This window comes from Electrophorus electricus, chromosome 14 (genome assembly GCF_041902795.1).
Source record: "Electrophorus electricus isolate QZ-2024a chromosome 14, ASM4190279v1, whole genome shotgun sequence".
Classification (NCBI taxonomy): Eukaryota; Metazoa; Chordata; class Actinopteri; order Gymnotiformes; family Gymnotidae; genus Electrophorus; species Electrophorus electricus.
In genome coordinates this window covers 23,687,341-23,700,527 of record NC_137510.1, presented here as the reverse complement: position 1 = coordinate 23,700,527, position 13,187 = coordinate 23,687,341, and the positions used below count along the sequence as shown (strand labels likewise).

At 43.0% G+C, this 13,187-nt stretch overlaps 2 protein-coding genes across 5 annotated transcripts in view; both read right to left on the bottom strand.

Moving 5' to 3' along the window:
- ephb6 (eph receptor B6) overlaps nucleotides 1-3,107 on the bottom strand; it is a 39,968-nt gene extending 36,861 nt beyond the window's left edge. Inside the window, exon 1 of one of the 2 annotated variants that reach the window (XR_014116797.1) lies at nucleotides 2,430-3,107. Coding sequence is in view for 1 of the 2 variants with exons in the window: in XM_026999110.3 (XP_026854911.2) it covers nucleotides 2,430-2,487 (58 nt within the window). In the remaining variant the exon portion in view is untranslated. The remainder of the gene's footprint in view (nucleotides 1-2,429) is intronic. The other variant, XM_026999110.3, reaches the window with a different exon arrangement.
- A 1,103-nt stretch (nucleotides 3,108-4,210) lies between these two features.
- slc2a3b (solute carrier family 2 member 3b) lies at nucleotides 4,211-12,786 on the bottom strand. Of its 3 annotated transcripts, XM_026999139.3 has the most exons (12): nucleotides 12,690-12,786; nucleotides 12,017-12,157; nucleotides 9,201-9,302; nucleotides 8,896-9,056; nucleotides 8,119-8,359; nucleotides 7,719-7,881; nucleotides 7,291-7,478; nucleotides 7,048-7,152; nucleotides 6,766-6,870; nucleotides 6,308-6,406; nucleotides 6,003-6,206; nucleotides 4,211-5,857 (listed from the first exon to the last, which is right to left on the bottom strand). In XM_026999139.3, the coding sequence occupies exons 2-12, from the start codon at nucleotides 12,041-12,043 to the stop codon at nucleotides 5,597-5,599; spliced, it is 1,656 nt and encodes a 551-aa protein (XP_026854940.2). In that variant the 5' UTR covers nucleotides 12,044-12,157; nucleotides 12,690-12,786; the 3' UTR covers nucleotides 4,211-5,596. The 3 variants fall into 3 exon arrangements, with proteins under 3 accessions (XP_026854940.2, XP_026854939.2, XP_081551833.1); XM_026999138.3 differs by lacking the exon at nucleotides 12,690-12,786 and having other exon boundaries at nucleotides 12,017-12,337; XM_081695707.1 differs by lacking the exons at nucleotides 6,003-6,206; nucleotides 12,690-12,786 and having other exon boundaries at nucleotides 12,017-12,338.
- Nucleotides 12,787-13,187: the final 401 nt, after the last annotated feature.

Here is a 13,187-nt window from a genome sequence, read left to right as displayed (position 1 = left end):
CATGTTCAGTGCCGATGAGCAGAGCGGTTAAACAGGAAGGCAGAAACCCAGAGCTCCATGCCATGAGAGTGAGTGTGGCCTGGCATGTCTCTCTACTCTCCTCTAATCTCTCCCTCTCCCTCTCTCTCTCTCCCTCTCTCTCTCTCCTCCTCTCCCGCACTCCAGAACGGCAGGTGCTGCTGCTTCATCGTAGCCGTGGGCGACGGAGGCTCTTATGCCAGCCAGGCTTTTAAAAACGCCCTGCCGTCTCTCAGCAAGAAAACACCCCACCATGTGCGATTGCACGCAACTAGCTCCAAACACACATCTTCCAGACACCTGTACACACACACACACACTCACACACACACACACACACACACACACACACACACACACACTCACACACACACACACACACTCCCCTTTCCCTCACTGCCCCAAAGAGTGGGTCAAGCGGCTGGCTAATTAAAAGTCAGAGGGAAGAGTGTGACAGTGGGCTTGGCCCCGGGGGCCATGACCTTTTGACCTTACGGTGCCGATCCCAGTCTAGCCGTTCTACAGTGAAGCATTAAAGAGCAATTGACCCAAGGCTCAGAGTGATGTGTGAGCCTGCCTACCACCTTCGAATGAATGTAAATATGTATAGTCATATAGGTGCAGCAGACAATAGCCAGTTACATTAGAAAATATTGTGTAATGGGATACAATGAATAAAACAAGAGGACACGCTTTGCGCAGACATCATTTAAGTGTACGCACAAGCCTGCCTTAGTGCTGGATATATTTGCAATGAATTATGTTTTAGATGTGGGTTTCTGCTTCACAGCTTGTATAATGGGGGTTTGGTAGCAATTGATCTGAGACCCCGATGTCTGAAAACCAGGCTGCCATACTCAGCAGGGCGGCAGGAAACAGAGTCTGACAGAACTCCTGAAACTGTTACTCTAATACTGTAGTTAACAGTACTAACATCTGTGAAAAACCTGAAGCTGAATTACAACTAACATCAGCAGAATTTGGAACCAGATCTGAGAGAGAGAGACAGAGAGAGAGAGACAGAGAGAGAGAGAGAGAGAGAGAGAGAGAGAGAGAGAAAGACTAACCTCTGCTGGGCTGAAGACCTTATCATACTCTGTGCAGATGGTTCTGGATGCGTGTTTTACTCTCACTAAGCAGCTCATTCTATAGAGATGATGCCTACTTATCAAAAACTGCTGGACTTTCCTAACTGGAAAGCAAAACCCTGTCCTCTCAAACCTCCTATTCTGATTATATTTACACTAGACAAGACAACTGTTAGCTAATGTGGTATTTCCACAGGACCTAATGTGGTATTCTTTAAGAGTGGTACTCTGACATGGGAGGGTGAAAGATGTGTGTTAGTGTGCTGCTGGGTTAACACAACAGCCGGCCATAGTGCACACTGTCGTTCTTCCTCCCACCTCTTTCTCCTCTCCTCTTTCTCTCTGTTTCTCTGTCATTTCATACAGATCAGTCAACGTGTATACTATGCTAATGTGTGTAAAACAGCAGCAAGCTCTGGGTAAACAAGTTCAAACACACACACACACACACACACACACACACACACACGCACGCACGCGCGTTACAAGCCACTCTCACACACACACACACGTGTACACATACACCCTGGATGAGGGACCTGACTCGTGTTTTTCAGAGTAACTTACCACAACATGCCTTTCCATTTCCTCCCTTTATCTATTCATAACTGTGCCTATAATCATAAAGCCTAAAATCACCAGTGATCGAGAGCAGACTTCACCACACCAGACTCAGCATGACTCACTTCACACAGCAACAAAGAAATGTACTGAGAGAGGGAGAGAGAGAGAGAGAGAGAGAGAGGAAAGTATAGATGGGGTAGGCAGCTGTACAGTAGCTCTGAATGGGGGTCTGATGGGGTCACTTCTAACAGTCATAATATCCTAATAAGGGACATAAAGGAGAGGAGACAGAGGAGGGTCATGAGGGTTAGACTGAGACAAAGGTTACACGTCTTATTATGCAGCCTCGCCCCCCCCCGCTGCTATTGGTGGAGAAGACGCCTGTTCGACACACAGCGACCAGCTCAAACAGGGCAACTAAGCCAGAGGAACGTGCATTGGCCATCGATGATAAGAACATGTGCAGAAGAAAGTTTTCTGCACATATATCTGTACAGTAACCCAGACAGATAGACAGACACAAAAGTTTAAGGACACATTTATCTGCAGACAAGCCAAACACACATTTCTAATTAAAAAAATCTAGATATTAAGTTTATGCACTGGCAGTATTTACAATGCCAACAGCTTTTGCATTTTATAACACACACAAGTATTTACGCTTAACACAAATGATACTCTCGCTCTCACACACACACACCCCCACACACACCATGCACACCTACAGCACATCCGAGCAAGTGAAACCAAGTTTCTTACCTTCTTCAGCTGAACTGGACTGGAGTACGAGGAGGAGACAGAGGAAGGTTCTCCACATTTCTGTCACTGTGATCCACTGGAAGTGTGATGAGAGGAAGAAACCATAGAAGGGAGCAGAGAAAAGAGAGAGAGAGAGAGAGACGGAGAGAAAGAGAGAGAGGAGGGGGATGGGAGGAGGAGTCTGCTCTTTTTATTCCAGATTAGAGAGTGAGAGAGGGGGAGAGAAGAGAAAAGAGAGAGATAGAGAGATAGATAGAGAGAGAGAAAGAGAGAGATGAGGGGGAGGAGATGCGTATAATGATGATTATGACTGAGAAGTAAATGTGTGTGCGAGAGAGAAAGAGAGAGATTAAGAAGGCAAACATAATGGTATTATAAAAACGGGTCTGGCTGGTCTGGACAAAAATGGTCTGGACATGTAGAAGGCTACATCTGTCTTGCATTCACACTTACACTCCCAACACAACAACCAGTGAAGCAGCTTGTCATGCACTGTGCAAGGCATGTCGGAGGGGAACGTCCGTGGCAATGTGACGCATTCCAGGCGTTTGCAGTGGTGGCTTCTAACTTGTCTTTTGTTTTTAAAAGAATATGATCTTTTGGAAGTACACTCAAAGTTCTCTTTTAGAGGGTGATACCCCCTCCATGCACACCCATACAGGTTTACCAAGACAGATAATCCTTCTTGACTTACTGCATGGTACAGTACTAAGCCTCTGAATGAAAACAGTGCCCTCTGCTGGACATTATCTGATACTACCACACTTAATTAAAAACACCTGGATTTCAGACAAGTGCCAAATGAAGCACAAAAAGTTCTTGTGGTGTATTTTAACGCAGACACAGAAAAGGAATCCGTTATCTATAAAAATTATTTTTTCATTTATAATTAAAAAAATGTAAATGTAGAAATGCGCAAGTATGAAAAAAGTCAAGAAACGTTCAGCAAAACACTAAACAACCTATAAACAACCCAGATATACAGATAAGACAATGAATCATTTTACAACCATATTAATAACAATTCTAAGACTATAAGAAGTGAAACCATGTAAACAGGTGTACACGCACTATGGTCACATGTGACGAACCCGTAAGACAATAATTTCCCACGTGTAACGGCGAGCGATAAGGAAGCGGACGCATGTGCGGAGAAGAGCGAGATTTATTCAGGGCAAATCCAGAATCAGAGTCGGTGTAACGGTCCAGGGGCAGAGAGCGGACACGGAGACTACGGGGATACATGACAAACGAGATAAGGGCTAAGATACACGAGTAACTAAACACAAGGGTTAAGCAGGCTACAACAGAGATTATGACACACGGAGGCTAGGATAACACACACAAAAAAACCCATAACCATTGGAATAAACATACATGCACGCACGGAGTCGATAAACAACCCCATAAACACTAACCATTCGAATGAATAGCAAAAACTAAGCGCACAAGGCAGGGTTTAAATGCAATCAACTAAACGAGGGGCGGAGAAAACGAAACTGGAACACGGAAACTGGGAGGAACTGAACATGACTCCAAGGTTCTGCTTGTTTTTAGTTACTTTATGATTTAAGAAGATTTATTCTGAACAACTTAAGCAGTAGCATCAAAATGAATTCTGACTAAAAGCCTCCCACAGCTCCAGTCTTCAGAACCCTGCATGTATGTTTGCATCCTTTCCCATAGTCAGGTTTCTGTATTTAGACACATGTGCACGGTGCATCTTTTTCGTATTAAAAAGCAATACATGAATCATGCCGATTGTTAAAATTCCCCAAATGTATGAGTGTGCACAGGTTTTACTGTAAAACTCAAAATTTTTCCAACAAATAAATAAAAACATATCTGATCTGTTAGGTGCATGTTGTCGAAAGTGGATAACAAAGGCATTAAAATTCAGTGTAATGCTCCAGTAATGTCACGCAGGAGGACGGCGCTAGAGGCACAAGACTGTCTCCTACTGTCTTGAGCACAACGCCAGCAGACTCAGCAAATAAATACAATCTCAGTACACACAGCAACTGATACAATGGGACTGGTCTGATTAAATAAATACTTAAAAATAAATTTACATACAATTTCTAAACACTACACAATTACAGTTCTGCTTGTAATAGTAAGATGTTCTCTCTTGGTCTGGACCAAAACACAAAATGATACATTAGTACATTTTTATCTTGAAAGTCTTGAAAGTGCAGAGCTGGCCAAATGAAAAAAAAACTGCGCGAGGAATTCTTCCAGTGCAGGACGTGCATATATTCAGTACAAAAGGACCAACATGGGGCAACGAGGAGGTAATATACCTCATTAATGCTCGATTCAACATAGCTGTACTGTAAATGTACTCGATACACGCACAAAATGCCCATATTCAAAACGCACTTTCTGCAGCGGAAGAATTCCTAATGCTGTTTGCTTCTTCGGCCTGTTCTGTTTTCCAGTGTTAAAACTACCACTCCACATCCACCACCACCACATACGTATTTAGCCCAGTGTAGCGCATCGTTCTGGTTTGAATGGTGTTGGTTATATATGTCATAAATATACACAAAATGTATGTCATAAAAGCTTCCCAATGAGGATGTGACGTACAGATATTTGTTTGCCTCTTGTGGTTCGATGGTAAATATGTCAGTGTGAATGTTAAGCAAACCAAGACTAAAAATCAACATTGTATCATTTTCTGCTTTGCTTTGGACCAAAAGAACTGAAATGTAAATACAGCCACAATATGTCTTTTGCCAAAACAGAAACATAGTTGGTTGACTTGTACAGTATATTATTATTTTAACTGAAGATTGAACACTGCATGATTTTAATACCAAAACATAACAAATAATAAATTAGTGCTCATCTTTAAACATGACTCTCATTCTAAATTCAGTTAACACACTCTTATGTAATAATTTGCAATTATAAAGCCCCACTGCTCCATTGTATGGACACTGAAAAGGTTTTAGAACTGAAATATATACACTTCGGCTCATAATGGATGTAATATTTGTTCATCATCTCATTTGAGGTTTCTGGGCCTTCTTAACTTGTATTCTATGTGGCTATTCCAATTATTCAAACCATGTGTTTTCAAACCTCTCTTTGCTGAATCTCCTTGTGGGCTTATAGGTGCAATCTTTCTGAACCCCTGTGCCTATTTACAGAACTCCTGTCTACTGGTTAGCCTCTCTCTTGGCTGCCTCCTGCCCAGTGAACTCCACCATGGCAACCTTCTCTGTTGGGGAGAGTGGCAAAGTGCCCACGCCCCGCGTCTGGGAGGGCTGGCTGGGACCTGAGGCGACTGCCTTCTCGAATCCAGTGGCAATGTCCTCAAAGGTTCGCCCCCTGGTCTCAGGAACCCAGAAGTAAGTGAACAGGAAGAAGAGCACCAGGAGGATGAAGAAAATGATGAAGACGTATGGTCCACACAAGCCCTGAACAGAGAGAAGGTTGGGAGTTGAAGTAATCGCGATTAATCTCTCAGCGCAACCCATGAGCCCTGTCCTTTCAGCTTCCCTTCAAAATAAATAAAGCTCTGCGGTTGCACTTATCGGTCTGAGACAAGTGGTGGGTTCCTACCAGTAACGTGCGGAAGCTCAAGCCCACCAGGAAATTGGCCGTCCAGTTGGTGCAGCCACCAACGGCGACGGCAGCTGGACGGGCCCCCTGCGCAAACAGTTCTGTCGCTATGAACCATGGGATAGGGCCCGGCCCGACCTCAAAACTGGCCACGAACCCAAAAATGGCCAAGATAGCCAGGTAGCTGACCACTGAAGTCTGACCCTGCACAAAGACAGCGTGAAGGGGAGGTGCAGGATTGGTACTTCTGGGAACTCAAAACCACTTTTTTCCCCTCATTCGTTTGGTGGGCAGCGACAACTTACCACATTGGCTGTTGCAGCTAAGGTACTGTTGCAGTTATTCAGCACCTCATTCACCACAGCAGCTCCACATGGGTTCTCTGTCTGTTGTTTACAAGGGTCCTTAAGATTATGAGAGAAAAACAGCAATCGGGCAGATGTTAGCCACTTGGTTTCACAGTCGTTTATAGTACATTGTAGTCTACAGCTATAACCTCCCTTAAAAGTAACAGTTATTCCCTTGAACAATGTCCAAATAATTTCTTTCAATCAGAAAGATGCACATAATTTAATCATAAGGTTTAAGACAGAGAGTTGAACAGAAATGCTGTTTAATACAATATTATCCCTTTCATAAATACAGTTTGCTACTTTATGGTGTTAAAAATATCTGACTGCTTTATTTGTATGCATCGACGTAATTGTTCAAAAGCGGCACTGGCACATTTGGCGCTCAAAGCAACACCTCAAATGACACTCACCATCACTAACTTGAGAGCGACTGTGATGATGAGGGCACAAACAGCCATGCCACCCAATCCGATCATCTGAAGCGTCCTTCGTCCGGCCCTCTCCACCAGAAAGAGCTGGTGCCCAGAAGAAGGGAGAGAAAACAGACAGACTTCATGGTGGGTGGTTTCTCTGCATCTTTCTCAAATGTGGGAATACTGAAACTGGCAAACATATTTTTAACAAAATGGCGGAAAAGCTTCAGCATTTGGATAAACTTGATCTTAAGTGAGGTAGAGGTGTCGTGTACTCACAGAGATCACTGTGCATAAAGTGTTGACGATGCCTACACCAATAGTGGCAAAGACAGGCTGAGTAACTCCGGCACTTATGAAGATTTCTGTAGAGTAATAAAACACCTAGAGAAACCCAGAAAAGCAAGCACACTAAATAGGCTAATCAGGGAAACAATGAGAAAACAGTAGAGAGGAGATAAGAATGCAGGAAACTTGTAACACACTGTCTAGGTAACGCAGAGGACGGTACAAAAGACTCACAGCGTTGATGCCAGACAGCTGCTGCGAGAGGTTCATGACGATAGCGATGATGATGGGCTGCCGGTAGCTGGACTTGCGGAACAGCTCCAGGACAGACACCTTCGTCTCCATGGCCATCTTTTCGGCCTCGTCCTTCATCTCCTGGATGTCCTCCTCGACGTCCTCGTGCCCACGGAGACGGACCAAAACTTTGGTTTGAAGAGATGTTACCAAAGAATAGCATCAATACTGCATCAAGCCACCTCCAAGCAGTCCAGTGTGTGTCCCCATTGATTCTTAACTCTTGTAATTACATACATGTCATATTGGTTCCAGCATTAGTTACTGAATAATTCAAACCAGCTACTGAATTATATGCCTCGAGAGCAATAACAACGTAGCATTTGCCGGGTGAAGTGTTTAAAAGGCTTTTTTTTGGGTGCACTTACCCTTCAGTGCCTCGGCCTCCTGCTGCAGGTTGATGAGCAGGTACCTGGGGCTCTCCGAGCAGAAGAGCAGCAGGACGCTCTGCAGCACGGCGGGTAACACTGTCAGAGCCAGCAGGAGCGGCCACAGAGCCTGCGAGCCCAGCAGTTCCTCCAAACCTAAGATCTGCCACGACGACATAGCAACAGGTGTCGAAACAGTAACGGGACAGTGACTTGGATAACAGCTTGTTATCATGACATATGCATGACATATGCATGACATATGCATGACATAATTACTATAAGAAAACTAAAGAGCATAATGATTTAAGGTAATGCCATAGTAGATACTGATGACCAGCAAGCAATGATCAGCGAGATTTCCTGCTCCAGAGGGAATGTGGGTAACCCTCCACCACACCTGGGCTATGAGGATCCCGATGACTGTTCCTAGCTGGTGGAGAGTGCCGAAGGCTCCGCGCAGTGCTGTGGGGGCCAGCTCGCCCACGTACATGGGGGTCAGACCCGTGTAGAGGCCGCAGAAGACGCCAATGACCAGCCGGCCCAGGATCACCATCTCGTACGAGCGGCACGCTCCGGACAAGCCCATCAGCCCGCCTCCGATCAGAGCCAGTGTGTTACACAGAATCATAGACTTGCGTCTGCGTGGGCATGAGAGGCGGAAGCAGAGCATGGCAGGACAGAGAGAGGGAAGCATGACAGGGGACCGCAAGCAAGGGATTTTTAATACAGTCGAGGAAGCCTGGTGTTTCCTCAGATACAAAGCTGAAAGAGTCGTTTAACGGACACATCTGTGTGTGTGTGTGTTTGTGTGTGTGTGTGTGTGTGTGTGTGTGTGTGTGTGTGTGTGTGTGTGTGTGTGTGTGTGTTACGGCTGTCTCCTGTCTATTTTTTTGCTTTTCTCAACATCTGGAGATCTGCTACAGCATACAAGGTAAGCATACTGTTACAAGCACAAAATGGGTGTCGTAGTAAACTTGTTCATTTGTCCAAGGAATAGTTGATTACAAAATCGCATTGTGGAAATCTACAGCAGGTAAGTTTTAACCATTTAAAGTTTATTTTAATGAATTTTTGCTATTGAAAGTTATGTTGAATGCTAAATAAAATGTGCTGTTCGACCGGATACCCAATAGATCCTGTCCTCAGCTGTCAAGTTCGGCTTTTAACGGCTCACCTCCCAAACTTGTTGACTAGAGGACTAACACCAAGTGCCCCAACCATGCCACCAGCACTGAATACGGCCACAGCGAAATTCCACAGCACTGTGACGCTGCAGTCGTCCATGGCTTTCCCATAGCGCTCCAGAGAGGCGTTCTTGAAGAAGGCCTGCACTTTCTGCTCATCGCCAGAGAATGAGTGAGAATGACAAACCCGGAGGAAGAATGAGAACAAGACAGAGGGAGAAGTCAGATACAGTCACAATCTTTAAAGCCCTTTTCATAATGCGCCATGTACAGGAGCACACATACAAACACGCACCTCATAGGGCGCATTGATGACTCCGGTGTTGTAGCCGAACTGCAGAGAGCCGATGACTGCTGTGGACACGCAGAACAGCAGGTGCCTTGTTATCTGCTTCCTCTGTGAAAGAGATGAGGGAATACAAATGTCATTTGTGAGGAACAGAGACAAAGGCAGGAAGAGGAGAGGAGAATCAGAAATGTAATTAATTGAATTAAACTAATGAAAATACAGGATGTGCAGCTGGGGTACAGCATATTGGTGCACGAAACTGCCGAAAACGGTTAGAATGAAAGCAGAATGCTGCTCTCAGCGCAAAGCCACTTTTATCTACACAGACGCACTCTGACATCTCTCTTTTTCCTTCATTTTATTGTAATGTGGACAGTCACTGCACATAGGTTAAAAAAATCTTGTTGATTTAGACTTGATGCTTTTCTGTATGGCCAACAAACAAAAAAGCAACAAACTTCATTACAGCAAGCATGAAACAGAAAGAATAGTAAAATTGTAAAAAAAATCATCTATTGATGAAAAAAGCAGGACTGACAAACTAGCCATATCATTCATAGATTCTTGTGCTCCTGCAGTCATTTGGTTTACTTGAGTAAAAGTCAGATGAGGTGGTGGCAAGAATCCAGGTGTGCCTGCAGGTCCTAGAGTAATGAAAAGTCCTGCCCAGATCTTCATCAAAGCACTATCCCTGAGAAAACGCTTCTGAATACTCGAATATGTGGCCTGATGTGAGTTTTGTATATCATGTTCACAGTCGTGCATTAAAGCCCTTGCAATACAGTCGTTAGTCTGACCTGTACTTGCACATGGATATGAGTGTGAATATCAATGCAACATAACATGTACCAGCAAGAACCCAAAAGAAAAATGCATACAATGTTCCCACTGCTGACTCACTCTAAAGAAATGTACAGGGGGGAGGACCATCTCCTTGTAGATGTAAGGGTTAGTGCCAGGCCGAGGCCCCCTCTGGCTACCAGAGGGAGGCCTCGGGTCAACCACACCACTAATCAGGCTTAACACCCAACAGCTGGGCTACAGCTATATAGGTCCAGGGACCGCGTCATTCAGTGCTGGGTCTTTGCCAAAGTCCTGAGCCAAGCTCATAGCTGGTAACTTTGGGTATTGAGGTCTGTGAGCCCTCATGTGACACCTCACTTCTGCTCTGCGAGGGTGTCTGTGTTTTTCCATGTCCCCTCCTCTTTCCAGTTTTCCCTCTCGAGTCTGTCTCTCTCCCGAGGCTCCCCTTAGCCATTCAAGTTCCTCCCTGTTTTCTGGTTTTGTTTGGGAAATTTTAGTTTGGTTTTCCCCAGTGCACCGGGGTTGCTATTTCTTCCCGTGGCGTCCTTTGTTCTCCCTTTTTCCACACTTGACGTGTTTAGTTTTTTCCTTTTGTTTTACCTGATCCAAGATCTAACTGTTCTGCACACAGGCCCACCATTGTTAGGGCATGGTTGCTCACCCAGTAGTGTATTGGTGTCATCACTTAGCTGCCTTGGGTCTGAGCCCACCTTACAGTAGAGGTGTTTCCTGATTAGTTAATGTAGATGCAACATGTTGAGATTTTGAATTGCTGATTACAAACACCAGATAGTTAACAAGATTTTGTTTGTTTCAGAGAAGCTATTTGCTTATAGCGATAGGGATGTAGAGCTGTAGCCAGACTTCTGGAAATAAATTGCTTATAGAACATTTTAGGGTTTCTAAAAATGTAACAAGAGTTGATAAGGTTGAAATGTTTAGCCATAAAATGTTTTTTTTTTTAATCTAACAAATGTAAACTAAAATATTCCAACCTAAAGCATTCAGGCAGATGCAGAACAGACTATGTCTATGATACCATATGATACAGCAGATGCTTGTGGACACTTTGCAGTTTTGCAGAGTTCTGTTGAAATACTTGTGCAATATGTTCCTGTCAGCAATGTATTTGTGACATGTTCAGCTACATTGCTTAACCTAAATTATGCTATTATGTCTAAATACGACACGCTGCAGACATATTGCATCAGTTCAGATAGCCAGATAGTGTAGACTTCATTTTGTATATTTTTATTTTTCTTAGATTTCATTCTCCCCTCTAATATCTCTCTCATCTTGTAAGAAGGGCCGATCTAAACATGCTGAAAAATCCCAGATGCTAGGGGGGGAAACCTCGGATGCAAAATGACATCTTCACTGCCTCCACAGAACAGACCTAACAGACTCATTGTCTCATTTGACCTTTTCAGAACTTATGCTGGCCTGTTTTTCGCAATGATCTCTTTCCTTCCACTCACTGGCATTCATTGAAAACTACCGCAGTTTTGGTGTTTTTCCGGTAACTGATGCACAGTTAGTTCATCTATATCTAAACCACATTTTTCTCCAAGATTTAACGCAGATATTATTTGGCTGAACCTTCTTCCAGGAGAGAATATACCTGTATACGCTCATTCTTGGATGTTTACTTGATTAGTTGGTGAAAAATAACACATGCCACATTTACAACGGTTTAATAGGCTACGTTATAAATTCTGTTTGCTCACAACTGAGAGGTCAAGTACTAATCACATACTGCAGATACTGAATTCATGGTAAGTGTCATTTATTGCAGCGTGATCTCACTCCCTTTTCCAAAGAGAATTTGGTTATAGAGTAAAAATGAGCAACTGTCTATGCCACATATCTACTGCACATGTCTACTGAAAACTAAAAAGTATAACTGGAATGACTAAGTATAACTGCTCGTGATTTACTGTTAGCCTAATGATAAACGTGTAATGCCCCGTCACGCAGTAACGTATCCTAATTGCAACACACAGCTAAAGACATTTTACCTTTTTGCCATCTTCCATCTTCTCCATCTTGGTTCTGAGTATGACTACGGAAGTTCTTTCTCGGTTTGCTGTCAAAAAAGACCAGGGATTCTCTTGTTCAGCCGTAAAAGATCAGTCTCGTACCTTATAACAGTGTTCTTTCTGAAAGAAAATAAATTATTTTAAAAATATTAAGTTGGTGTGGAGTATTAGGCTCTGACTGCGCAATATTTCCTCCAGATGCATGTTCAAGTCTTGAGCATATTAATGGATAAATACTGTTGTGCTGACTGAGGGTAAGGCTGGAGAGTGGCGTTTCCCAAAAGAATGACTAAAAACACCTTCCCTCACTTGTGCCTCATCTTTTAAATTATGCATGAATTAAGCAATTTACACGGAAGTTAAAACGCCATGCATGACGGCTCATTTAACCATGACTTCTGCTTCGGAAGTCATAATTTACTAACCTCCAGAAACTATATAAATAAATCTACAGTATCTTAATGTGGAAAACATTCTCCTCATAAAAGAGTGGTTTATACATTCCTAATATAAGGTATTATCAATATTACCAAGTCATATTTAGAAGGCATTCATTAGAAAAAAAAATCTAGTACATATAAAGTTTATGTAAGATGAATTTCTTCTAAGAAATGAATATAATGAATGGCAATTTAATTTAAAACGAGCATACCTGTTTTCAGATGAGTTCTTTGGGATTAAGTCTGGTTAACTTCGTACTTTTATACAGGCGTGACTCTGCTATGTCTTGGCTTGCACTGTTAGATAAAGAAGACACCCATTCCTGTGTGGAGTCCTTATTTGGCTATGCTACGATAGATAGATAGATAGATAGATAGATAGATAGATAGATAGATAGATAGATAGATAGATAGATAGATAGATAGATAGATAGATAGATAGATAGATAGATAGATAGATAGATAGATAGATAGATAATATAGATCATTTGTGTCTCTGTTCAACCTACACTGCATCCCACTGGAACCCGATGAAAAAACCTCCTTGACAATCTTTTCCATTACAATGGAACAGTTATATCTATGGTCATGTGGATGTGTTGGTGGATGGTTATCGGACAGTTTATTTTGTAAACACTCCTCTATTCCAAAACGAACATGTTTATGTTCAGTGTTTTATTCTGTATTGTTAGTTTGTGTTGATTATTAAA

Bases quoted from the DNA above. Each gene is read 5' to 3' on its own strand.
- slc2a3b (XM_026999139.3), bottom strand. From the start codon at position 12,043: ATGGAGAAGATGGAAGATGGCAAAAAG. The intron at 8,360-8,895 runs GTGAGCCGTTAA...ATGCCCACGCAG, and splicing joins CTAGTCAACAAGTTTGGGAG to ACGCAAGTCTATGATTCTGT. The intron at 6,871-7,047 runs GTGAGTACACGA...TCTGGGCACCAG, and splicing joins CTTTATGCACAGTGATCTCT to CTCTTTCTGGTGGAGAGGGC.